Below are 24,606 nucleotides of genomic sequence, written 5' to 3' on the forward strand. Positions count from 1 at the left end.
TTTGATTTAAAAAAAGTATCAATCCCTTCGATATTTAGAAAACAAAATCTGTAAAGCCAAACTTCTGAATATATTCTGAACAAGAAACGAGTTTCAGCGAAGTTCGCTAAAAAAACATAAAATGAGATAGTGTTTTTATGACACTTGGACACTTTGGATCGAAAACGAGTCAATGGATATTGATAATTTTTCCACTGTAACATTCGTGCAGTGTTCCGACATGTTAGTTAAAAAAAATGTCTGAATAATAATCTGAATATCCATACTTTTGTATGAGATTCTTCTATGAAGAGACATGTCAAAAAGAAATCAGTGGGCAGTATACAATGTTTGCATGCTAGCTGTCATTGAAAACATTGGAGAAGAAGAAAGCAATTCAATTAATTCATCAGCAAAGGTAATATTTAGCTTGACACTCAGTATTAAAAATATTTTGGTATTTGGGAAAATATTTGGGTCAAAATAATATTTCTTTTTAGGTACAACCATAAGTAACGGCCAAGTAATTTACCAAAATGCTGAGCAGAGATGGATGACCAAATGGATGACTGTACTACTAATTCTGATGTGAGACTGAAGCGAGACGTTCATAAACTGAGGAGACTATAAGCGAAAACAACGTGGAGTGACCTTGCTGCGAATCTGGAGAAAAAACGAGATGTGGTACCTTGTGGTATGCACATAATAAATTATTGTATTACTCTATTACGTTTAGCGTGTATGTTTACATTAAGTATCTGTCATATGTGGAGATGTTGTTATAGAGCTTGCTGACGTTTATTCACCTTTCTCTTTCAAACATGCAGGGGGAATAGGATTTGTTGTCATCAGGAAAGGTTTCCCGATGAAAACAAATCCTATCCCGCCTGCAAGCTTGAAAGAGAGAGGTGAATAAACGTCAGCAAGCTCTATTGTTGTCTGGAGTGTGAATCATTGTATGTAATATTGAAGTATCGGTAATAAAGTGTATACAAATAATGAATACAGTTGTTGAATAATCATTACAGAGAAAGATTCTCACAGAATCCTTGGGCGAATCTGGCATATGATGTGAATCAGATTTGAATCACTTGAATATGATGAGTATTAGACCTGAATTACTTGAATGTCGTGTGAATCACACCTGAATCACTTGAATATGAAGTTAATTGGACCTGAAGGACTTGAATATTAAGTGAATCAGACCTGAATCACTTAATTATGAAGCTAATCGGACCTGAATCATGTTAATATGAAATAATATAGACCTGAATAGACGTGAATATGAATTTAATCTAACCTGAACCTAGCGGCTGGATTCTGAACCAAACTGCTCGTCTTTATGAAGCAAACGACCTTCTGAATAATTTAATAATATAAGACTTGATCTTATCGAGATCGCGAGACAGAGCTAATTAAATATGCTGTTTTTACATGCTCACTAGCGATACCTAGCGGCAGAATTGTGAACCAACCTAAATATATGTCATTAGGAATTCAACGACCTTCTGAACAACTTTGCTGAAGACAGTATCTACATACGACTGTTTGTCTGTGCGTTCAAATGGATCACTAAAATAGCTAAACAACTACATAGCTCCACTTCTGTCACAATTCTAATGTTCATATACGGTGGCACCTTACAAGACCCATTCGAGCATAACCCCCAATAAAATCTTTAATAAACGGGAGTTGTGATATTCATGAAAACGAATTGTAGAAGCATGTTTTTTATAAGAAATACAATTGCAGTTTTATTCTTCTCCATTCTCATCTCATAAGCAAAACAGAAAAACCGTTTTGTCTTTGAGACACTTACGCTTGTAGATTCTTTTCACAAACACATGTGTGTAAGATTGTTTTATAGGCAGCTAGCCTTTCCGTTTTATATATGTTGTATATCAGAGATCAAGGAACTGTGCATAGGATTACCGAAATACAGATTGATTTAAGGCTCGTTTAGAATAGCGCAGATTAGAGGAATGTTCGAAATGGAATATTTGCTTGTAACGTTAGAAAGAAATTTTGAGAATGTTACACATCCGTTTCATAAACGGGAAAATTCGTTACAAAAATCCAGTTCCTGCATTTTCATTCGTACTCGTTGTTTTATAAGTGTTATAATATGTATTTAGTAGGCTATCGTTTTCATGTAGTGTCAGTTAACCATTGTGTTTAGTTCCACGTACTGGACTGGAACAAAGCACTTATAGACTTCCGGGGAATTATGCTATGGTAAACTAAACTTGTACATATTCTGAAGTTGTTAAAAGAACTGAAAAGACACGACAAACAAAACTTTGCAAACTTAGAGAAAGTCATTTGCGAACTAAGCTAAATCGCATTTCAACTTTTGGATAAACCTTTGCAGAACCTTTTGGAGAAAATTATGAGGAAAACACAATAATTCCAGTTGGGAGAACTCTTGACAAAACTCAAATGTAATTTCCAGAGGAGCTGTACAAGGACTCTGAAGGATCTTCTAGGGGAAAACCCTTGAGGAACTTATAATGAACTCTTTCAAGATTCAATGCAGAATAAGTTGAAACCTATAATATTTTTCTTCAAATACCTATTTCTTATCTGAGAGAAATCAGTTTAAAAAAAGCGATGATCAACATGAATGAATCTCAAGCTTATTCTACGAGTCGTATGAGGTGAGACGAGCCGAATGAGGTGACAAAAGTCGACTCGCTCCTATTTGATTTGTATTAGTCGTGTCACGTCACGTTAGACGAAACCGACGGTCTGACCTCACGCGACTCGCAGAATAAGCCTGACTGGAATACGAACGCGCGGAGCTCCCAAAAAAGCCTCTGTATAAAGTAGAAACACAAAGGTAAACAAACCAAACAAACCAGAAAAACAAGGAATTTCGGAGAAATCATAAGAATAAACAAAACAAACAGCAATTACATTATATGGCGTGAATTTTTATCAAAGATTTTACCACCAAATACAGAATAGATACAGGAATCATCATACATATAAAGTAAAATCAATGTGAAACGCTAGAACACAACAAAATTCAACTGATCGAAAACTAGTAAAAAAACAAACAGCTATAAAATCGTTTCAATCATTGTCCACCTTGTGTGTTGACGTGTGTGTATGTGTTTCTGTGTGTGTTTGGGGGTTGGATGGAAACCGAAGAAAGATAAAAAAAAAACAAAATACTGATGACATTTCGGGACCTTGGAGAGACGAAGCAAGAAAAAAAATCTTTGGAAAAAATTCAGCCCCACCTTTTGTGGTTTGTTTTTGTTGTTGTAGTTGTTGTGACCGACCACCTTCTACCACTTCTTCTCGTCTCGTTTTGCAAGCGTCTGAAGTGGGCCGTTTTTTCTTTCTCTCACTTCACTATGTTTATATATATTTCGATTGTTGTATGATTCTTCTTTGTGTTTTTTTTCTCGTTTTTCTCTCTTTTTCATTTGTATGTATGTGTCTGTGTTCTTCATTTTTTTACATTCGCTTTTCGCGGGCGCAGTTTCCAGTGTCTGTCTGTTTGGTTGTATGTGTGTGTTGTGTTTGCATAAATCAAAAAAGTGTTTCTGTGTGTATGTGTTTCATCGTTTTGCTTACATGTTGTTACTTTTCAATTTTATCCAATTAATTAAAAATAATTTAAACAAAAATAATAAAATAAAAACGTAAAATAATGGCAGATAGAAATTATTACATGCGCGTGTATGTATATGTGTGTGGTCACGTCTCGTTCTCCCGAGAGATGGATGCGATTGTTGTTGTACACTTTCCGTTAAGAGTGTTGTTGATTACCATTATTTGCTCTTCTCGATTGCCATTCGAAATCGGAAATTTTAGGGTTTTTTTTTACAGAAAAGAAAATTGAATAACATTTCTAGCGCTTATTTCGTTTTTTTTAATGGAAGGATTTCGTTATCCATTGCCCTGGACGTGTGTTTTGAAAACGTGTGTGTGTGTGTTAACTGCAGTGAAAATATTAATCACAAATCCAGAGAAACATATTCTATGTTTTGAGGCATATCTGTCTGGGTGTGTGTATGTGTTGTAATAGTTCTAATAAGTTGGGCTGTTTTCCTAAGTATTAGAATTAACAACTTATGTTTTTTTTAGCTTTATTTTTTTCGAATTTTAGTTTTTTTTGTATACTAAACTTAATTTCAATCCCTACGAGTAAGTTGATTAAACTTAATAACAATTACAGGCGTTATCCGCAGTTTCTGTATGTATGTGTGTATGTATATCATGATCATCTGTTTTGTGGGGGTTTGGGACATCTGGCATAACGTCATTTGACATAAGGTTGTTTGGAATCAGTTGGTATAATAGAAACGCTGCCTTCTTTTTTATGCCAAATGGCAACTGCTGTTTACGCCAAACGATCTTATGCCAAATGACATAGACCCGATCTGCGGTATGTAGAAGACACTCCATCGTCAAACCCAGTGTCTTTCATGCAATCGGTTCTTAACGTTGTTCATTGTTACGAAGCGATTCCATTCCAGACTGAAAGTATTAGCTGCATTCCACGTTTACCCTACAACGACATCTTCATTTTGGAGAATATGCCATTGTAAACGATCATTTTTTGACAAGCAAACGATAAGTTTGGACACAGGCGGCAATCAATTCTAAACATGGAAAACGATAATGTTGATAGTGTTAATATCAAACCAAGTAAAAACGATGAGAATTTCAGCAAAAGCAGTCAGTTTTGAATAAAAAAAAACGATGAAATTTATTATAAAAGCAGTAAATTTCACTGAAAACAATCACTTCTGACATGAAATAGATCAGTTTGAACTCGAAACGATTAGTTGTTAGTCTTAATGTCAAAACAAGTTAACGTGATGAAACTTACTGCAAAAGCAGTCAGTTTGACAGAAAGGCAATCAGTTTTGACAGGAAAAATGTCTGTTTTAACTAGAAAAGATCAGTTTTGTTAGATTTATCGTTTTTATGTCAAACAACGCTCTGTCAATCTTCTCAATATGACCCATTTGCCGCTATTCCTCAATGCAAGGCACCCACACTTGGGACAGACTGAAACTCTGGTAAAGGTGTTTTCCTCTTTCTCGTTCATTCTATTCAGTTAGTTATTTTCTTCCTACGACTATACAGTAATGCAGTAATAACAATGTTCAACTTATTCAACTTCTTGCTCCTACTTGTGTAATTTATATGCTTCATGCTAATAATATAGATCTTCTCGGCGAATGAATCAGGGCACACCGTCCGAAATCGAGAGGGAAAATACCACGAAAAAGGAAGGACGAGGAAACCTACTTCCGAACTAGGAGCAGGACGAAAATGCAACTTTGCTGCTTAAATACTTTTTGTTTGGAAGGTACAGTTACAAAATAAAGAAAAAAAAACGAAAAGAGTCTAACTCTTTAGGGAAAAGAAAACTTCCATCTTCAATCCATCCTGGTGGAAGATAGTCAATGCTCAACAAATGTTATCGAAGTTACAATACTACCCAATCACACGTCCACACACACTCTTTTCCCTACCACAAATGATTTCTCGTCACCGTTTGCTCGTCCGTCTGTGTGTGTGCACGCGTCTAACTATTTAAGTATGTGTGTGTATGTGCTTGCCAGACCCAGAAACCAGCGTCAAGTTAGGCGGAAGTTAGTTAGTATAAAAATCCTAACTCCCCCTAAGTATACATTAACGATAATAGTGTATGTGTGTTTGTGTGTAAACGGTAAATTGCTAAACTTTCTTGCCGTGTCCGACCGTTTGTCTGTGTGTGTGTGTGTATGTGTTGTAGTTCGGTTGTTTCCCTGGACCGGGCCCGAGACCCCATGCACGCGCGCGCGCACTTTCTCGCTTCCGCACTTTCCTACACTTTACCACTATTACTATTGCTACTACTACTAGAAAAAAAAGAAGCGGCGCTTCTTCCGCTTATCCCCCATTTCTCTGCTTAACCTTACACAATATATACTATATAAATGTTTATACTCCTTGGGGGCGCACTCGTTCTCGGTCTCTTTCTCTCTTTCTCTCGCTCTGGTCCCCGAAACTACCCCTTCCAGCGTGCACCCCCCATCCACCTAAGCCGGAACCTCCGCGCGAAGCGGAAAAGGGAGAACTTCCTCCCTTCCCACCAACCGCGAGACGAACGAACGGAAAACGGAAAAGAAAAAGGTAATGTGATCTGGGATCCATCGGCGCGTGGCGAGGAGCAGAAGAAGGCGAAGTAGCTGCTACTGCTGTTGTTGTTGCTGCTGCTGCCGCTTTACATGTTCTCGAACTGGTCCACGCGGCGCTTGGTGTTACCCTTGCGGATCTCGCGGAGGGTCTTGTACTTGTCGCGACCCTGGCGGACGTTCTCGCGGTGGATCTTGTCGTTGGCCGTCTCCATGGTGTCGTCCCGCGAGAGGGCCAGGTCCTGCTTGAGGGCCTATGGATGGAAAGGGAAAAGAGAGAAAAATAGTTGAAATGTCAGCAAACCGGAATTTCAGGACTTTTAATTTAGCATACACAGCACTAGAAACGCACAGAAACATTATATTTGCAGCATACATACGAGCTTGGTGGTCAAGTGGCTACCACTTCTGATTCATATGCAGAGTCAATCCTTGACTCATTCCTATCCTTTTACTTTATATCTTTCTATCTACTTTCTCTCTCTTATCTACATATACATATCATGCATATTCGTATATTCATAGCCATCGCTAGAACCAGAAACGGTTTCTAAAGCCCGTTTCCCTTCCTTCCTTTCACAGTACAGTGTAAATCTGTCATATAACGCTTTCAAGTTATGCAACCGTGCCGCTTCACAGTAATCTTCACACAATCATCACCACCACGCACCAATGCGTGAACCTCCTAATATTTCACATGACTTAGCTCAACAAGCGATTCCCTCCCCTTTCCCACACTGACCAGCAACTTGACGCAGCAGGCGCCTTTATCGCCTATAAATAGTAGATCACCAACACTCACGCACTGAAGATGCCTGCCTGTTAGTCCCAAGCAGCTATCTCTTTGGTTCCTTGAGTGAGTGTAGCTGATCTGGCGATACTGAAGTAGCAACAGCGCAGCGGGCGGTCAATCATGCTCAAGCCCAGTTGTGAAAAGTTTCGTCAATTCGCGTAACGAACCTAATTGTTCTAGTAATGGTCCATTTCACATAAGGATTCTCAGAAGGAACTGCTAGAGGAATCCCAAATGAAATTCCAGAACGATTCATAAAAGGAACTGAAGCATTCCCAATAGGAACTCCAGAACTATTCTAAGTCCAGGATCTACTGTAGGATTCCTAGAAAAACAAACTTTTGGAAGATGTCCATAAGGAACTTGTGGATAAATTCCAAAAAGAACTCTTGGGAGTTTTCGTGTGGACATTTCTTAAAGAAATGCTTCAGAAGCTCCTTTTGGGGTTTTTAAAGGAGTTTAGTGCCAGCAGGACCTATTGAAACAAATCTGAAAGAACTCTTTGAAGTATCCCAGAAGGAACACTTGAGGGAATTCCAGAAAATGTTTTGCGATAATCCCAGGTTTAATTCCTGGAGAAATCCCAAAAGGAATTGCGGGAAAAAATATGAGAGAATTCTCGTGGAAACTTATGAAGAAACCCCGGAAGAACTCCCGGAGGAATTTCAGAAGGACCATTTGGGTGAATCTCAGAGGGGACTCCTGAAGGAATTTCAAGAAGATCTCCTGGATTAGAATTTCAAATTACTGATAGAACTCCTGAAAGAAATCCCCGCAGAAATTCCAGCGAAATTGAATCAGGGACATTCGTGGTAATTCCAGAAGGAACTCCTGAAAACAAAAATGCTGAATAATTCTCTGGAGAATCCCAGGGGTCAGAAATTCTTTAGAATATCCAAACGAAAACATCTCATCGAATTCCAACAGATAATCAAACGGAATCCCAGTAGGAACTCCTTGGGGAAAGCTAAAAGCAGTTTTGTAAGAAATCCAAGAGATGACATAGAAAAATCTCATGAGATTCCCTTAACATATCTCAGGAGAAACTTCTAAAGGATTTCGTTAAGGAATTGCAAGAGAAGTCTCAGAAGCATTCCTGCAAAATATCAGTCTCAGTGCCTGTTTTTCAGTCGAAAATGAATGACTGCGGCGGTCGTTTTCAGTTCCTCGATGTGAGAACTGACAGAGTCCGAGAGCTCCATTCGTGAGCGACCCAACAAGATCAACTCCCAATCATCCATACACTACTCATGTTGAAAGGCCATTCGTCTCAAGCGGTGGCTTGTGAGAGTGAGTGCCCTATGCGTTACCACGGGTGAAAACACTCAACTACAGAAAATTTGCCCTGTCAGCTCTCGCTTTCAGCACGCTGCGTGCGAGTGTGAGTACCTATTTCATTTCGCTCCCGTCTTGCTGATCGGAGAGCAACATTGACAGGAAAACCAAAACGGAGAAAATGATAAAAGCAAAATATCGCTATCATAAAGGCCTGTCGAAAAATTGCAGCACTGCTCAGAAGCACGGAGGGTTTCCAGATGAAACTTCTAATGGAAATCTTAAAGGAACTGCTGCTCAATCCCTGGAGCAACTGCAGTTGAATTTTCCGAACGAGCTCCTGGAGGAATTTGAAGAGGATTTTATACAAAAACCCTAGACCAAACAATTTGATAAATGCTAAGAATTACCTGGACGAGTTTCATAAGTAAAAGGAGGAAATTCAAACAAAGCGAAAATTCTACAAGGTTAGCTATAGGAATTTCAGAATGAAGCCTCGAGGAATACCAAAAGCTCTTCTGAAGAAATCCCTATAGATTACATGGAAGAATCCCGTAAGATTATCTAAACGAAGAAACTCTTACAGGAATCCAAGATGGTATTCCGGTTCCGGGAGGAATTTCAGAAGAAGTTCGTAGAATTCCTGAGGGAATTCCCTACATTAAACATTAGTGACTAATCCGATTCGCCTGATTTCAGTCTTTAGTCGGAGGTACGTTGTCGCCATCGTCTCAAATTTACGAACTATAATATCAATATCATCAGCGAAACCAAGCATCTGAACGGACTTCGAGAAAATCGTTCTACTCGTGTTTATTCCCGTTCTCCTTGTTACATCCTCTAAAGCAATGTTGAATAGCAAGCATGAAAGATCATCACCTTGCCGTAACCCTCTGCGAGATTCGAAGAGACTCGAAAGTATCCCGGATACTCGAACTACGCACATCACTCGATCCATCATCGCCTTGATCAATCGTATCAGTTTATCCAGGAATCCGAACTCGTGCAATCTGCCATAGCTGGTCTCAATCGATTGTATCATACGCTCTGATTTAAAAACGATGTGAAAAGTGATGTGTGGGTGGGCACGTTGTATTCGCGGCATTTCCGCCTGGCGGGATGCATGAATGATATACGAAAATACTGCTGAACAGGTTTGCCGGTCCTGTTGTACGGTCCAAACTACTAGGCGATGTCAAGGAAATGTCCTTAACGAATAGTTCCCGGACCGATTGGTATTGGCTCAACTGGTCGTTGAGCGAATACTTTTGAGATAAAAAAAAACTTACGCACTGCGAATCGTTCTCGATTCGGGAAACTCCGACAGTCCTAATCACGCGCAGTGGCTATGTCAGTCACGCCTCAAACTAAACGATTCACTGGTATGGGAACGTCCATAAATTACGTCACGCTTTTAGGGAGGAGGGAGGGTTCAGAAAAGTGTGACGACCCTTACAAAAATTTTAGAGGTCTCATACAAAAAGTGTGACATAGGGGGGAGGGGGGTTGAAAATGGGCAATTTTTGCGTGACGTAATTTATGGACGTTCCCTATACGACGATCCTTCATCCCGAACCGCGATAGTATTCACGGAATACTTGCCACAACGCAAATTGACGGAAATTGTCCGGAATATCACCGTTGGCTTTTGCTGCGTAGCGTGCAGTTCAGTCCTGCGACTGATCCGACGAAACAGAGCTGTGGTTGTGATGCTTCTTACAGCCGGCGATTTCGAGCTTATTCTGACAAAGTTGACATAACTTCCACGCGCACCGCGCTAAGTTGACCACCGAAGTGAAGCCTTCGAAACTTCTCGCAGTTGGACGGCCTCGAACTCCTACTCTCTACCTACTCATCGCTGGAATGCACGAAGCCGTCGTGCGCTCTGCTTCTCGGTTTGCCTTTCTTCGGACCGGGTTCTCCGGAACAGGGGATTCCTTTTCGATAAGTAGCAACTTCGTCACCACGTCCTTTCACGTTCCATCACGATGCTTGACAAGAGATTAGCGTCCGCAGCGTCAGCACTTTGTTCTTCCTGCGCTACCGTACCAATTTCAGCTGAGTACCAACCAGCAGCTCCTGAATCAGAATCGGATTGACTGAATGGATGGTTTGCCCAGTTTCTTAGGTGATCGATCAGCTGCTGAACTACCACCCCGAAACTAATAAAACTCGCCTGCCGATTCGCTTTAGGTGGCGCTGCGTTGCAAAGCTTCGACAACAGCATGTTGAGAAATCGTTCTGACCTGCCGTACAGCACACGGAGTATTTCCATAATCCTTGAGACTAATTTCGAAAGAAGCGCTCTGCTTCTCATCGCCTCCAGGACCTTTTTTTTAATCTTGTCTCTCTCTCTCTTCTTGTCGTAACGTCCTCATTGGGACAAAGTCTGCTTCTCAGCTTAGTGTTCTATGAGCACTTCCACAGTTATTAACTGAGAGCTTCCTCTGCCAATGACCATTTTGCATGCGTAGGTATATCGTGTGGCAGGCACGAAGATACTCTATGCCCAAGGAAGTCAAGGAAATTTCCTTTACGAAAAGATCCTGGACCGATCGGGAATCGAACCCGTCACCCTCAGCATGGTCATGCTGAATACCCGTGCGTTTACCGCCTCGGCTATATGGGCCCCCAATCTTGTAGCCGTGCCAAATATCCTACTTCAGAAAAACCGCACACGTTTTTTGTTGACGTCTCAAAGCTGCTGATGAACATCGTCCTTTCTTCCAAATTGCCAGAAAAAAATGGAAACTCCCGGGACATAAATTCCCGAGCGGACATCTGCGCCTTCGCCAGTTCTTGCTTTCGATTCTTCCGCTCATCCTCGTTTCCCTCTTTTCCGACGAGACTTCTCTTGCTTCCACTCTCCTTCGGAACTCTCCGAACTTTCTTTCTCGCTGCATAGCTCCTCCACTACGGAACTCCCTCTTCCTAGTTAGGCCTTTCCTCGTCTCTTTCTTCGCAGCATTTCTTCTCTTTAGTAGACTCCGTGGACTCACTTCTGGAGATGAGTGATTGTGAGTGCTGCTCTTCTTAGATCATTGACGTCTAAATCCGCTCTTTCAAAGTTTTCGTTCCCCTACTTTTTTCTTCTTGAAACTTTTCCCCGACTTCGCATACTCCGATTCCGATTCAACTTCTTTGTTCTGCTTTTCGTTGATCGTTTCATATTTCGTTTCAGTTTCTACTGCATCAGCTTCTTTTCTAGCTCCTTCCGCTTATTCTTGAATTTCTTCTGATAGGTTTTTTCATAGACGATTTGTTTCTCTATTTTTGCCGTTTAGAATTTGACATTCATCTCCCGCATCTCTTGCTCCAGTTACTATCGCATTTCAAAAAAAACTCCTGTTGCATCTTAAGACATTTCATATAACAAATCTTCTGCTTTTTTTTATCTGTATTAACGAGAATTTTAGCCCTAGGCTAGTTCATCTCGGGACCCACGCTTTACTTCCCTTCCGAAGGAAGAACTCACATTTGTGAGTTTGTCCATGGGGAATGAAATATCCTTTTTTAACCGCAAAATCCGCATTTATCCGTTCCTTACCAGTCACTAACCGCTTCTAACTGAGCAGTAGACGCGGTTAACGACGGTTAGCAACGAATAAATGCGGATTTTTCCGGTTAGCAAAGGAAGTGTCATTCCTTATGAGTTTGTCGGGAGTAGGATTCGATCCCAGGTCCTCGGCGTGATAGTCACGTGTTTTAACCATCACACCAGGTCCAGTGTTGCCACATTTTTTTTTTGGTTTTCATCTGTGATTTTGGTCAAAAAAATCATTTTCATCTGTAGGAAATTCTAGAAAATCTTAGTAAAAATCAGTGATAGGTGAATGGCTTCAAAATAGAATTGTTTTGAACAATTCGTTTGGAAAAAACGTAAAAAATGCTTATAATACTATTGTTACGAATAACCAGATGTTATACCTAAAACAATTTTCTTGGTATGAAAACATCATCCAAAACACTGATTTGCATCTGGAGATGGAGATTTGACACGAACATCAAAATCAATGCACATGAGGCACTCCAACTAGATGATTTACATTCAACTTAGTAAAATTTGAGTACCGAGTCCGCTAACTTTTTTTTATGAACACCAAACTCTTTCCTTACAACTACAACGGGTTGTTTACCTTTTCAGAAATTTGTTTTCATTATTGAAAGTGTTTAAGATATTTCATGTATTTGGGCAGACCGTTACAACATCAGTTTGCAAAGATGAGCGTGAATCAGGGGATCAGAGTTAAGCTAGCTTTCGCTGATATGTCACATCGACAAATCCAGAACTTCCAGAAGTTCCTCATTGATTAGGTTATTCCAGCAGTGGTTCTGATGATTCTTCCAGCAATTTTTGTACTAATTTTTAAAAGCGTTGTTCCGAGAGTTCTGAGAGGAATTGCTCTGGAATTCCAGTATTAAGGTTGAAGGATTCGTCATTGATATAACCGTCATCATTGAAAATTCAAAAGCAGTTTTCTCGCTCAAAACTGAAAATTTCGCTTTGAAAATGTATCCACTGTACTATATTCTCCATCCAAAATACAGTGAATACATTTTCACTGCGAAATTTTCAGTTTTGGACCAGAAAACTGCTTTTGAATTTTCAATGATGACGGTTATATCAATGACGAATCCTTCAACCTTAACACCGTTCATAAGTTTCTCTGGAAAATGTTCCCAGGCGTTCTACCGAAAGTTTTTCTTACAGCAGGTCTTCCAGGACTTCCTCAGCAATTATTTTAGGAGTTCATCCGGAAACTTTTACAGGAGTTCACTAAAATTCGTTCAGGAATTTATGCTATAGAGTTTCTCTTGGAATTTTCACAAGAGTTTCTAGGGTTATTCTTTTTACAGTTCTTCCAATCTATGATCGATATATATTCATCGATTTCTCTTCCGTTAATCACTTGGCCGGGAAATCGAATTTGGTTGTTTTTATTGTTCTAGATGCTAGACCTGGTCGCTAAAAATTTTCTGGGGAATACCATATATTTTGTTTTTGTTTCCTAGAATTTACTAAATAACTTTCTACAAAAAATCCTACAAACGATTCCTGAAGAAATTCCATTCATATTCCTACATTGAACTCTTCCAAGGATTCCTAAAATGATTATTTGGATTTTCTTCAGAAATTCCTCCAATAATTCCTCCAGGGATGTTTCTAAGATTTCTTAGATTTTTTTTAAAGGATATCTCGGAAATTCTCGCAAATATTTCTTCGGAAGTTGTTGCAAGATTTCCGTGGAAAATCTTCAACGACTCCTTCAAAAATTCTTCTATGAATCCTTTAATCACTTTAGGAATTCTCCCAAGGATTTCTCCGGAAGATGTTACAATAATTCATCCAGGTATTTTTCAAGGATTCCTCTAACGAATCTTACAGAAAGATTTCAAAGAATTGTTGATTGAAAGCAAGATGGAAGAAGTTCCTCCAGGAGCTCTTCCAAAAATTACTCCAAGAAATACTTCGGGATTTCTTCATCCGTGAATCTTTACAGTACTCCCCCTAAATAATCAAATAATTTCTTTTTAAATTTCTCCAAGAACTATAACAAGGATTACTCCGAAAATTTTCCGAGGGTTCTTCCCGGAAGAGCTCCAATTGCTTCTTTTAATGCTTGCTGTACCAAATGTTCCACCAAGTATTTCACCCGAAATGTTCCAGAAGTTACTTCTAGGATTACACCAGACATTTTTTCAGAAATAATTCAACGAATACTTCCAAGGACTGAAAATCCTACACCATTTCTTTTAAAGGAAGAATTCCTATACCACCGAAAATCCCTCCATAAGATCATCCAAGGGCGCTTCTAGCAGTTCTTACCGAGAAATTTTCCATAAACTTCTGCAGAAACCCCGGAAGAGTTTTCGGAACAATCCTTGTGGGAAATAACAAAAAAATCTACAAAAGAAATCCCAGAGATATCCTTGGACGGAATCGTTATAACAAGGAAAATCTTTGATTGAAATCCTGAAGAAATTCTTGGATTTTCTTGCAAGAGTTCCTGAACTGTATTTAGAAAGAATGCCTAAAAATCCTGGAAGAATTAATGAAAGAACTCTAGAAAGATATTCTGGAGAAATTTTTGGAAGAATTCCTGTAGACATCTTTGGAAGAGGTACTGGAAGTACCCTTGGGAGAAGACCTAAAAAATATTTGAGATGAATCTAAGAATCTTTAGAAAAACTCCTAGAAAAATCTTTGGAAAATATTAAAAAAAAAACCTTGATATTTCTGAAGGTATAATAAGACCTAGATGGCAGCGGACGAGGTTGGCGGACCAGGTGCAAAACGATCTGATGAATGTTAAACGTGGCCGAAATGGAAAGCTGCATAGTACCTAAATCAGGCCAAACATTTCAATAGGTCCTATCTGCATTTGAGAGGCTCTCTTTGTTCACTTTCTCTTTCAATTATTGTAATGTAATGGTACACTTTACAACTATTTTAGCAGTACAAATCAAAAGACGATTGTTTTGACCATCGTTCAATGCAAGGAGACAATCATAATACATATAAACAGCTGAGATATTAACCAAAGAGAGGGAAACCAAAGAGAGCCTCTCTTCTGCAGATAGGACCTTTAGACATGTTTGGCTTGAAATGTAATGTAATACCGTGGGGTGCCCTAATTTCGTGCGGGACCAAATTTCGCTTACTGATAATATTTGGAGATCATAATCATGAAACTAATTGTACAATTGTCCAAATTTCACTTTAGCTTCACTATCTAAAGTGAAATCTGAACAATTCAACAACTAGATCTATGATTATGATCTCTAAATATTACCAGTGAGCGAAATTTGGACCCGCGCGAAATTAGGGCACCCACGGTACCAAATAATTGAATGAACTTGGAATCAACACTCACCTTAAGCTGATCGTGCAGGCGCTCGTTCCGTTCGGCCAGCGTGCGTCGCTCCTCGACCGGGTCCTTGATGTGCTCGTCGGTGTCGAAGTCCTTCGAGTAGTCCCGCGAGGTTCCATTCTCGGCACCATTCGTCAGCTCTTCCTCGTTGTCCTCTTCCTCCTCGTCGACGTGGTGATGGTTGGGGGTGGTCGTCGCCGCCAGCAGAGCCGCAGCAGCTTCGTTCTGGGAGTTTCGTGTTGTTCGGCACGGCCACAGGGCAGGGGTAAAAAGATGGATTAGTTTCCAAGATAGATGGTGAGAAATGGCGTAAACATGAAAATGATATATCAAAAATGTGATTTAAAGTAAGTTGGTTATAAAATCCGATTTTGTGAAATAGTTCTCTTGTTAAACCCTGTAGAAGAAGAAAAGAAGGAAAACAGAAATCCAATTTGATCGCTTGGCAGCGCAAGTCCACCTTGCGCTTCGTGAGTGAGAGTGATTCCACACGGGTGAGGTGATGGGCCTGATTCGGTAGACGTAGATATATGTAGAAGGCACAGAGAGTCGTGCGTGCTGATTTTTATGTACAACATCGTGAAGATGTGTGCGAAGATTGGTGCGATCATCGTGGAGATGTGCTCTCGGCTATATGCGTCAGGAACGGAGAGAACGATCGTAAAAAAATGCATACATACTTTACGCTTTACCTGTTTCCGTCTGGCCTCCTCAACCTCCTCTTGCAGGCGCTTGGTTTCGGTGTCCTTGACCGAGACTTCCTCCTGGATCTTCTGCACCTCTTCCTGCTTTGCGCGAATTTCGTCCTCCAGCTTCTGGCGTTCGGCCACCTCCATGTTCTTGGATTCCTCCAGGCGCTTGATCATGACCTGGAGTTCGTTCTGGCGGGCCTCCAGTTCGTCCTTGGCGAACTGCAGCTGCTTCAGCTGGTCCTCCAGGCGGCGGATCATCTCCTGTGCTTCGATCAGGTTCGCCTGCGAGCGTTCCATCTCCTCCTGCATCGTTCGGAGGCGGTCCTCGTACTCCTGCTGTTTCTTCTCGGCCCGTTCCCGAGCGGCCAGGGCCAGCTGCAGCTTCTCGCGCTCCTGCTGCTTGGCGTTCTTCTCTTCCCGGGCCTGAGCCTTCATCTGCTGCACGTCGATCGTATCCGGCTTGCGGCGGCGCATGTACAGCTCGTGGTTGCCCATGCACAGCGCCAGGATTCGCTTGTTGATGCGGACGCGAGGAGCGAAGAAGACAAAGTCCGGCGCCTTCTTGTCGATGGGCTGCGTGGGTGAGAGGAAAAGTAAACAATAAGAAAAATTGAAAACAATTGTCTGAATGCAATTTCTAGTAGAGTTCCTGGAGGACTTCTTTGAGGAATTCCTGGTGGAATTCCTAGTGGAATTCCTGGTGGAATTCCTAGTGGAATTCCTGGTGGAATTCCTAGTGGAATTCCTGATGGAATTCCTAGTGGAATTCCTGGTGGAATTCATAGTGGAATTTCTGGTGCAATTCCTAGTAGAATTACTGGTGGAATTCCTGGTGGAACTCCTGGAGGAACTCCTGGAGGAATTCCTGGAGGAATTCCTGGAGGAATTTCTTGTGGAATTTCTGGAGGAATTCCTTGTGGAATTTCTGGAGGAATTCCTTGTGGAATTTTTGGAGGAACTTCTTGTGGAATTCCTTGCGTAATTCCTGGAGGAATTCCTTGTGCAATTCCTTGTGGAATTCCTTTTGTAATTCCTGGAGGAATTCCTGGAAATTTCCTTGTGGAATTCCTGGAGGAATTCCTGGTGGAATTCATAGTGGAATTTCTGGTGCAATTCCTAGTGGAATTACTGGTGGAATTCCTGGTGGAACTCCTGGAGGAATTCCTGGAGGAATTCCTGGAGGAATTTCTTGTGGAATTTCTGAAGGAATTCCTTGTGGAATTCCTGGTGGAATTCCTGGTGGAATTCCTGGTGGAATTCCTGGTGGAATTCCTGGTGGAATTCCTGGTGGAAATCTTAGTGGAATTCCTGGTGGAATTCCTAGTGGAATTCCTGGTGGAATTCCTAGTGGAATTCCTGGTGGAATTCCTAGTGGAATTCCTGGTGGAATTTCTAGTGGAATTCCTGGTGGAATTCCTAGTGGAATTCCTGGTGGAATTCCTAGTGGAATTCCTGGTGGAATTCCTAGTGGAATTCCTGGTGGAATTCCTAGTGGAATTCCTGGTGGAATTCCTAGAGGAATTCCTGGTGGAATTCCTAGTGGAATTCCTGGTGGAATTCCTAGTGGAATTCCTGGTGGAATTCCTAGTGGAATTCCTGGTGGAATTCCTAGTGGAATTCCTAGTGGAATTCCTGGTGGAATTCATAGTGGAATTCCGGGTACAATTCCTAGTGGAATTCCTGGTGGAACTCCTGGAGGAATTCCTGGAGGAATTCCTTGTGGGATTCCTGGAGAAATTCCTTGTGGAATTTCTGGAGGAATTCCTTATGGAATTTCTGGAGGAATTCCTTGTGTAATTCCTGGAGGAATTCCTGGAAATTTTCCATGAGGAATTCCTGGAGGAATTCTTGGAGGAATTCCTGGAGGAATTCTTGGAGGAATTCCTGGAGGAATTCTTGGAGGAATTCCTGGAGGAATTCTTGGAGGAATTCCTGGAGGAATTCTTGGAGGAATTCCTGGAGGAATTCTTGGAGGAATTCCTGGAGGAATTCCTGGAGGAATTCTTGGAGGAATTCCTGGAGGAATTCTTGGAGGAATTCCTGGAGGAATTCTTGGAGGAATTCCTGGAGGAATTCTTGGAGGAATTCTTGGAGGAATTCCTGGAGGAATTCTTGGAGGAATTCCTGGAGGAATTCTTGGAGGAATTCCTGGAGGAATTCTTGGAGGAATTCCTGGAGGAATTCTTGGAGGAATTCCTGGAGGAATTCTTGGAGGAATTCCTGGTGGAATTCCTGGTGGAATTCCTGGTGGAATTCCTGGTGGAATTCCTGGTGGAATTCCTGGTGGAATTCCTGGTGGAATTCCTGGTGGAATTCCTGGTGGAATTCCTAGTGGAATTCCTGGTGGAATTCCTAGTGGAATTCCTGATGGAATTCCTAGTGGAATTCCTGATGGAATTCCTAGTGGAATTCCTAGTGGAATACCTGATGGAATACCTGATGGAATTCCTAGTGGAATTCCTGGTGGAATTCCTAGTGGAATTCCTGGTGGAATTCCTGGTGGAATTCCTGGTGGAATTCCTGGTGGAATTCCTGGTGGAATTCCTGGTGGAATTCCTGGTGGAATTCCTGGTGGAATTCCTGGTGGAATTCCTGGTGGAATTCCTGGTGGAATTCCTGGTGGAATTCCTGGTGGAATTCCTGGTGGAATTCCTAGTGGAATTCCTGGTGGAATTCCTAGTGGAATTCCTGGTGGAATTCCTAGTGGAATTCCTGGTGGAATTCCTAGTGGAATTCCTGGTGGAATTCCTAGTGGAATTCCTGGTGGAATTCCTAGTGGAATTCCTGGTGGAATTCCTAGTGGAATTCCTGGTGGAATTCCTAGTGGAATTCCTGGTGGAATTCCTAGTGGAATTCCTGGTGGAATTCCTAGTGGAATTCCTGGTGGAATTCCTGGTGGAATTCCTGGTGGAATTCCTGGTGGAATTCCTGGTGGAATTCCTAGTGGAATTCCTGGTGGAATTCCTAGTGGAATTCCTGGTGGAATTCCTAGTGGAATTCCTGGTGGAATTCCTAGTGGAATTCCTGGTGGAATTCCTAGTGGAATTCCTGGTGGAATTCCTAATGGAATTCCTGGTGGAATTCCTAGTGAAGTTCCTGGTGGAATTACTAGTGGAATTCCTGGTGGAATTCCTAGTGGAATTCCTGGTGGAATTCCTAGTGGAATTCCTCGTGGAATTCCTGATGGAATTCCTAGTGGAATTCCTAGTGGAATTCCTGATGGAAGGCAGAGATTGTTTGTCATTCTGTCAACCTACCTTGATGATAAACTTGCGATCGTTGAACGAGATGTTCCGAATCTCGGACCAGGGGAAACCAATCTTCGGTGTGAGGCGATCGTCCTTCTCGTAGATGTTGAGCCCCAGGGCGTCCACGCCGAGCCACAGCTCGGTGCCCTTCTTGTTGCGGATCTCGAAGTAGTTCACGCCGTACATTTCCAGATCTTGTGCGATCTTGAGGTACTCCATCATGGCGTCCTCGCGGAGCATTCCACGGTGCTCCTGCCACCAGGTGGTGATCGAGTTCTCCCACTCGTCCTTGGACATCTTGTGCTGATCGATGACGCTGGAAGGAAAACGGAAAATGATCAACATCACATCAAGCGACATAACGATCGAGGATCGCAAATTCCAGTGTAGGTACTAACCGCTGTGGCAGGAGCCGATCGTTGACCAGGAATCCAGGCACGTGTGTCGTTTTGTTGTAGTCGCCGTGGCGGGCTTGGACGGCGTACGAGGCCAGCAGGACGGACGTCTCCGGCGGGCAGTAGATTTCGTCGGACAGGATGGCGTTCTTGACCTGCAGGTAGAACAGCCGCAGTGTGATGTCCTGGATGAGCTCCTCGGCCACGTCCTCCGGGTAGAATTTGGCACGGAACTTGAACTGCAGCGGGTCACCCTTCTGGACGTCCTGGCTCATGACCTAGGGTTCGGAAAAGAACAATGATATTCTATAAGAATGAGGTGGTCAAGGTTGCTTCCCTTTCAATCATTTACTATTCAAAAACGAGACATTTACCCATCGGGAGAAAGGCATCGATCCTGTCTGTTCCAGAGTGGTAGCAGTGAAACGAAATTCCAAAACATATAGGAGGAGTGGTCAGTGGATTGCATAATCCTGCACGGTCTGGTTACAAGCGGTCTCATCTACTTCGCGTCTGTTGCATGAGTTTTTGTTTGTTTTTAACCTCTTTTTCCCCGCCCTAACGACGACTACGTTGGAAGACCCCAGCCACTTTAGACCGGCAAAACGACGTCATCGGTCATAATTATAATTAATACGTCGAGACGGCCAACCCGCGCCAGTTGACTTTATTATTTCACTTAGTCGCTGTGACTCAATCTAAAACATCCATGGGCGTCTGTAGGGAGGCAAACAAACCTCAGGGTTTACTTGATTTCTTAAAAAAAAATTGTAAAAACTTACCCAATGTACCAAAAATTCTCTCTTTTTCGAAGCAAAAACACTCCCAGTGCTTTCCCCAGCAATTCAGACAGGAACAGCTCTAGATATAGAAAAACAAACCCCTGGCGAAATAGCCGTAGAAATACCGAACAATCCCGGGAAGTGTCCTGGAAGCAATTCTTGGAGAATTTCCGAAAGCAAAGGGATTCCAGAAGAAATTGCAGGAGGAATCCCTGAAAGGATCCTGGAAGGTATTCAAGGAAGAATCTTGAGAGGAAGGAATCTCTGGAGGAATCCCAGAAAGAGTTTAAAAAACAAAAAAAACAAAAAAAACAGGAGGAATCTCTGGAAGATTCCCGAGAGAAACCTAAAAAGCAGTCCCTGGAGCAATGCAGAATGAATCCATGAGGGAATCTGAAGAATGATACCGGGAAGAATCGTTGAAATAATCCCGGGGAGAATGCTAGGCGGAACTAGAGGAATCCCTACAGAAATCCTGAAGGAATTCCTAAAGGAATCTCACAACTTTTGAAAAAATCCCAGCGAGAATTTTGGAAGAATTCCAAAAGTAATTCCTTGAGCACATCTGAGTCGAAAAGAATTACCCCAGGAATCCCGGGAAGAATCATTGAAAGAATCTCGGGAGGAATTCCTGAAAATATTCCGCGGAAAATGCAAGGAGGAACTCTGAATCGAACAAAATTTAAGAATGAATTTTTGGAAATAAAAATCCCGGGAAGGATTTTGGAAGAATTCTGAAAGGAATTCCCAGAGGAAATCTCAGTCGATACGAATCACCACAGGAATCCCGGGAGGAATCGTTGAAAGAATCTCGGGAGGAATTCATGAAACAATCCCAAGGAGAATGCTATGAGAACTCGGGGAGAATCCCTACATTAGTTTTGGAGAACTAGAGAAACGTTATGTTTTCCGGCCTTGGCAGTCTTTCAGAGCAGCAAGAACAATATTGCTTCAATTTCCGACGGTTTCGGTAATGTATTTTACCATTTTCAAGGAATCTATAAGAATGATCGAATAATTTCTCATTACCTTTTTTGGCCCACTTACAGAAGTTTTGTTCTCTTGTACGGAACGGTAGTGCTCTACATTTGATTGTCCATTCAATTTGAAATGGCGCTCGCTTCGGCTATGGATATAGTGTGATATTACTATCTTACATTTTAAGTTACATTTGTCTACTCACTGCATGTGTGGCGATATTTTTGCAAGACACTGTATCGCGGGTGGCTTTTGCTATAAAAAGCCTGTCGTTTGGAGCTTAACTATTTGTTATAATCGCACAGTTTTCGCCTACGCTTTTAGTCGTACGAACTGGAGGTGGATAACAAATTGCCATTCCTGGATATGCTCCTCATCAGACAGGACAACCAGAAGATTGCCACCCAATGGTACCAAAAACCTATCGCTAGTGGACGTTTTCTTAACTTCCATTCATACCACCCACTCGGTCAAAAGCTGAATATGGCAATAAACTTCGCTAGACGGGTAAACCAACTAACCACGAACCTGAATCAACAAGCAAAAATGCAGATTGTTGATGAACAACTCAAGCTAAACGATTACCCGAAACCGCTAAGGCACCGAATCGCCAACAGGATGAATGAGCGTTCCAACGACGAGAATCAGCAAGAAATCCTGGAATATACCTACCGTCGCATTCCATTCATACCTCACCTGTCAAACAAGATTGACAGGGTCTTGCAGCGAAATTATAATAACATACGACTCGCAAAGTACAACGTCCGATCAGCAAGGGACTATTTCACGAAGGTAAAGGATCCAGTCCCACCTGAGCAGCAAACAAACGTCATCTATGCCATTCCTTGTTGCCACTGCGAAGCTATGTACGTTGGGATGACAACCAATCGCCTAAAAACAAGAATACATGGTCATCAAACACACTACAACACGATGGACAAACTGCTGGAACGAGGAATCGACGTAGAGGACCAAGAAATGATTGCTCTCGGGGAAAAAACGGCTCTGATGCAAGCATCACAAAACAACATAGATTCGATCTAGACAGAACGAAAATACTAGACAAGAATGAAAACACAAACACACTCCAATTTCTAGAGATGTGTCATATTGTCAACAACACGAATTGTATAAATAGAAGGACAGACACAGAAGGGCTACATGCGATTTACGCAGGGATATTACACGAAGTAAGGAATGTCAACAAAACACGAAAACGAAATGATACACAAACACGAATGAATCAGAACACACTCACACCACAACAACATTCTAGATGATGTACTACACACACTACAAGACACTAGTAGCAAGCACGGACAGCCAAGAAGCTGTCACGACTAAAAGCGTAGGCGAAAACTGTGCGATTATAACAAATAGTTAAGCTCCAAACGACAGGCTTTTTATAGCAAAAGCCACCCGCGATACAGTGTCTTGCAAAAATATCGCCACACATGCAGTGAGTAGACAAATGTAACTTAAAATGTAAGATAGTAATATCACACTATATCCATAGCCGAAGCGAGCGCCATTTCAAATTGAATGGACAATCAAATGTAGAGCACTACCGTTCCGTACAAGAGAACAAAACTTCTGTAAGTAACAGGGTGGGCCAAAAAAGGTAATGAGAAATTATTCGATCATTCTTATAGATTCCTTGAAAATGGTAAAATACATTACCGAAACCGTCGGAAATTGAAGCAATATTGTTCTTGCTGCTCTGAAAGACTGCCAAGGCCGGAAAACATATCGTTTCTCTAGCTACAATATCCAGTCGTTAAGCAATCCTTCCGTTTTGGAGAACATTCCTAAACGAATCCCGGAATGAATTTTCGGAAAAAAAAATCCTGGCGGGAATTTTGGAAGAATTCTTAGAGGAATCCCGGAAGGAATTTTCGAAAAAAAAAATCCAGGCGAGGATTTTAGAAGAATGCCTAGAGAATCCCGGGAGAAATTCTTAGAAGAATTTCGATAGAACTGCTGAGAAGAATTCCTGGAGTATTTTCAGGAGGAATCCCGGGATGAATTTCCCTAACCAACTATGTGAATACCAGTTGGCTTCGAAGAGTTAATTAGAACCCTTTATTAGGGATTCTAGCAGAAATCCCGCGAGGAACTGAAGGAGGAATCCCTGAAAGAATCTCGGATGGTATCCTAGGTACAATTTTTAAGGGAATCTCTGAAAGAATTTCCACAGCAATCCCTTGAGAAACTTCTGGAGAAATCTCCGAGATCGCAGATTCGCTAGAGCACTTTATATGTTTGCCTTTCTCGTACACCAAAGTGTTCTGAAAGGCTATACAGTAAGGACCCGATTGTTTCAGCCCAATTGTACGACAAACTTTTTGCTCTCATTATCTTACAGTCAAATTTTAATTAATTTATTATTGTTTATCATCAACCTACAACTGATATGCAGAACATACAGAAAAAAAAACCCTAAATAATCCACCTAGCGGTGATGGCGCCTTTCTCGTGCCTTCGAAACCCCATTTCAATAAAACTCAAGCGAAATGTTTATGTTAGAGTGACTGGAAGGGAGAGTGGCGTCATGTTCCGATTTTGACAGGTCTCCTGCTCGTTTGGAACGCGCGTTTGTATGGATTTGACAGCAATTTGACACATGATCTTTGTTCCAATTTTGACATTGACGCCACACTAAGTTAAAGGCACTCTAGTTTATGTATATCGCACTTTCATACAATTAACAGAAATCCATTTCATCATACCAGAAATCATATCGTTTATCTGGCTTTCGATGTTTGAGCCTCAAACTCTTAAGAAAAAGACGCTATCTTGAATTTGAAGCCGCCATTTAAGATTAAAGATTGTCATCTTGGATGTTCTGGTCGCCATTTTTGGAATCCAGACATCATCCCCATACCAAATACAGCGGCCGTTCGCTCATTGCAAACCCGCTCGTTGCAACGCTTTTTGGTTGCAAGTCCGCTAATTGCAAAATTTGACACGTGTTTGCAATTAAAAAGCAATAAAGTGTCAAATTTGTGCTGTCAGTCATGCTGGCAGTGCATTTCGATGCACTTTAGTGTCAAAGTGACGTTGCAATTAGCGAATGGCATTCGCTCGTTGCAAAGTAAACATTTTGCAACGAGCGAACGGCCGCTGTATACCAATAATGCATTGTTTCAGGCCCTAAAACTCAATTAAACAGCCGCGATATTGAATTCGGAGCCGCCATCTTAAATTTTAGATCGGCATTTTGGATATCCTGATCGCCATTTTGGACTCTGGAAGTCTTCCCCATACCAAATATAATATAATAACCGGTCATCAAGTTATCAGGAAAGCCATTATTTGTTGTATCGCATGCGTGAGTTTGGTACTCTTTTATATTTGGCCACACCCGTCGAGACCCCCGGAACCGGTTCCGGAACACTACCGGTTCAGATATGGTCTGATACTGTTTTCCTGCTTACCGTTGTTCATCA

General features: G+C 41.6%; 1 protein-coding gene and 1 long non-coding RNA gene across 3 annotated transcripts in view; both read right to left on the reverse strand.

Annotated features, from left to right (window-relative positions):
- Positions 1-2,891: 2,891 nt before the first annotated feature.
- Positions 2,892-24,606, reverse strand: part of LOC109404691 (moesin/ezrin/radixin homolog 1) — a 96,222-nt gene continuing 74,507 nt past the window's right edge. The window contains exons 3-7 of one of the 2 annotated variants that reach the window (XM_062844798.1): positions 19,401-19,675; positions 19,012-19,318; positions 15,743-16,327; positions 15,066-15,287; positions 2,892-6,376 (exon numbers count right to left, since the gene is read on the reverse strand). In XM_062844798.1, the coding sequence (XP_062700782.1) occupies positions 6,212-6,376; positions 15,066-15,287; positions 15,743-16,327; positions 19,012-19,318; positions 19,401-19,675 (1,554 nt within the window). In that variant the 3' untranslated portion in view covers positions 2,892-6,211. The remainder of the gene's footprint in view (positions 6,377-15,065; positions 15,288-15,742; positions 16,328-19,011; positions 19,319-19,400; positions 19,676-24,606) is intronic. The other variant, XM_062844799.1, reaches the window with a different exon arrangement.
- LOC134284997 (uncharacterized) lies at positions 21,072-21,484 on the reverse strand. The gene is made up of 3 exons (XR_009996060.1): positions 21,363-21,484; positions 21,227-21,305; positions 21,072-21,177 (listed from the first exon to the last, which is right to left on the reverse strand). It is a non-coding gene; the product is annotated as an uncharacterized LOC134284997 (long non-coding RNA).

Source organism: Aedes albopictus, chromosome 1, assembly GCF_035046485.1.
Source record: "Aedes albopictus strain Foshan chromosome 1, AalbF5, whole genome shotgun sequence".
Classification (NCBI taxonomy): Eukaryota; Metazoa; Arthropoda; class Insecta; order Diptera; family Culicidae; genus Aedes; species Aedes albopictus.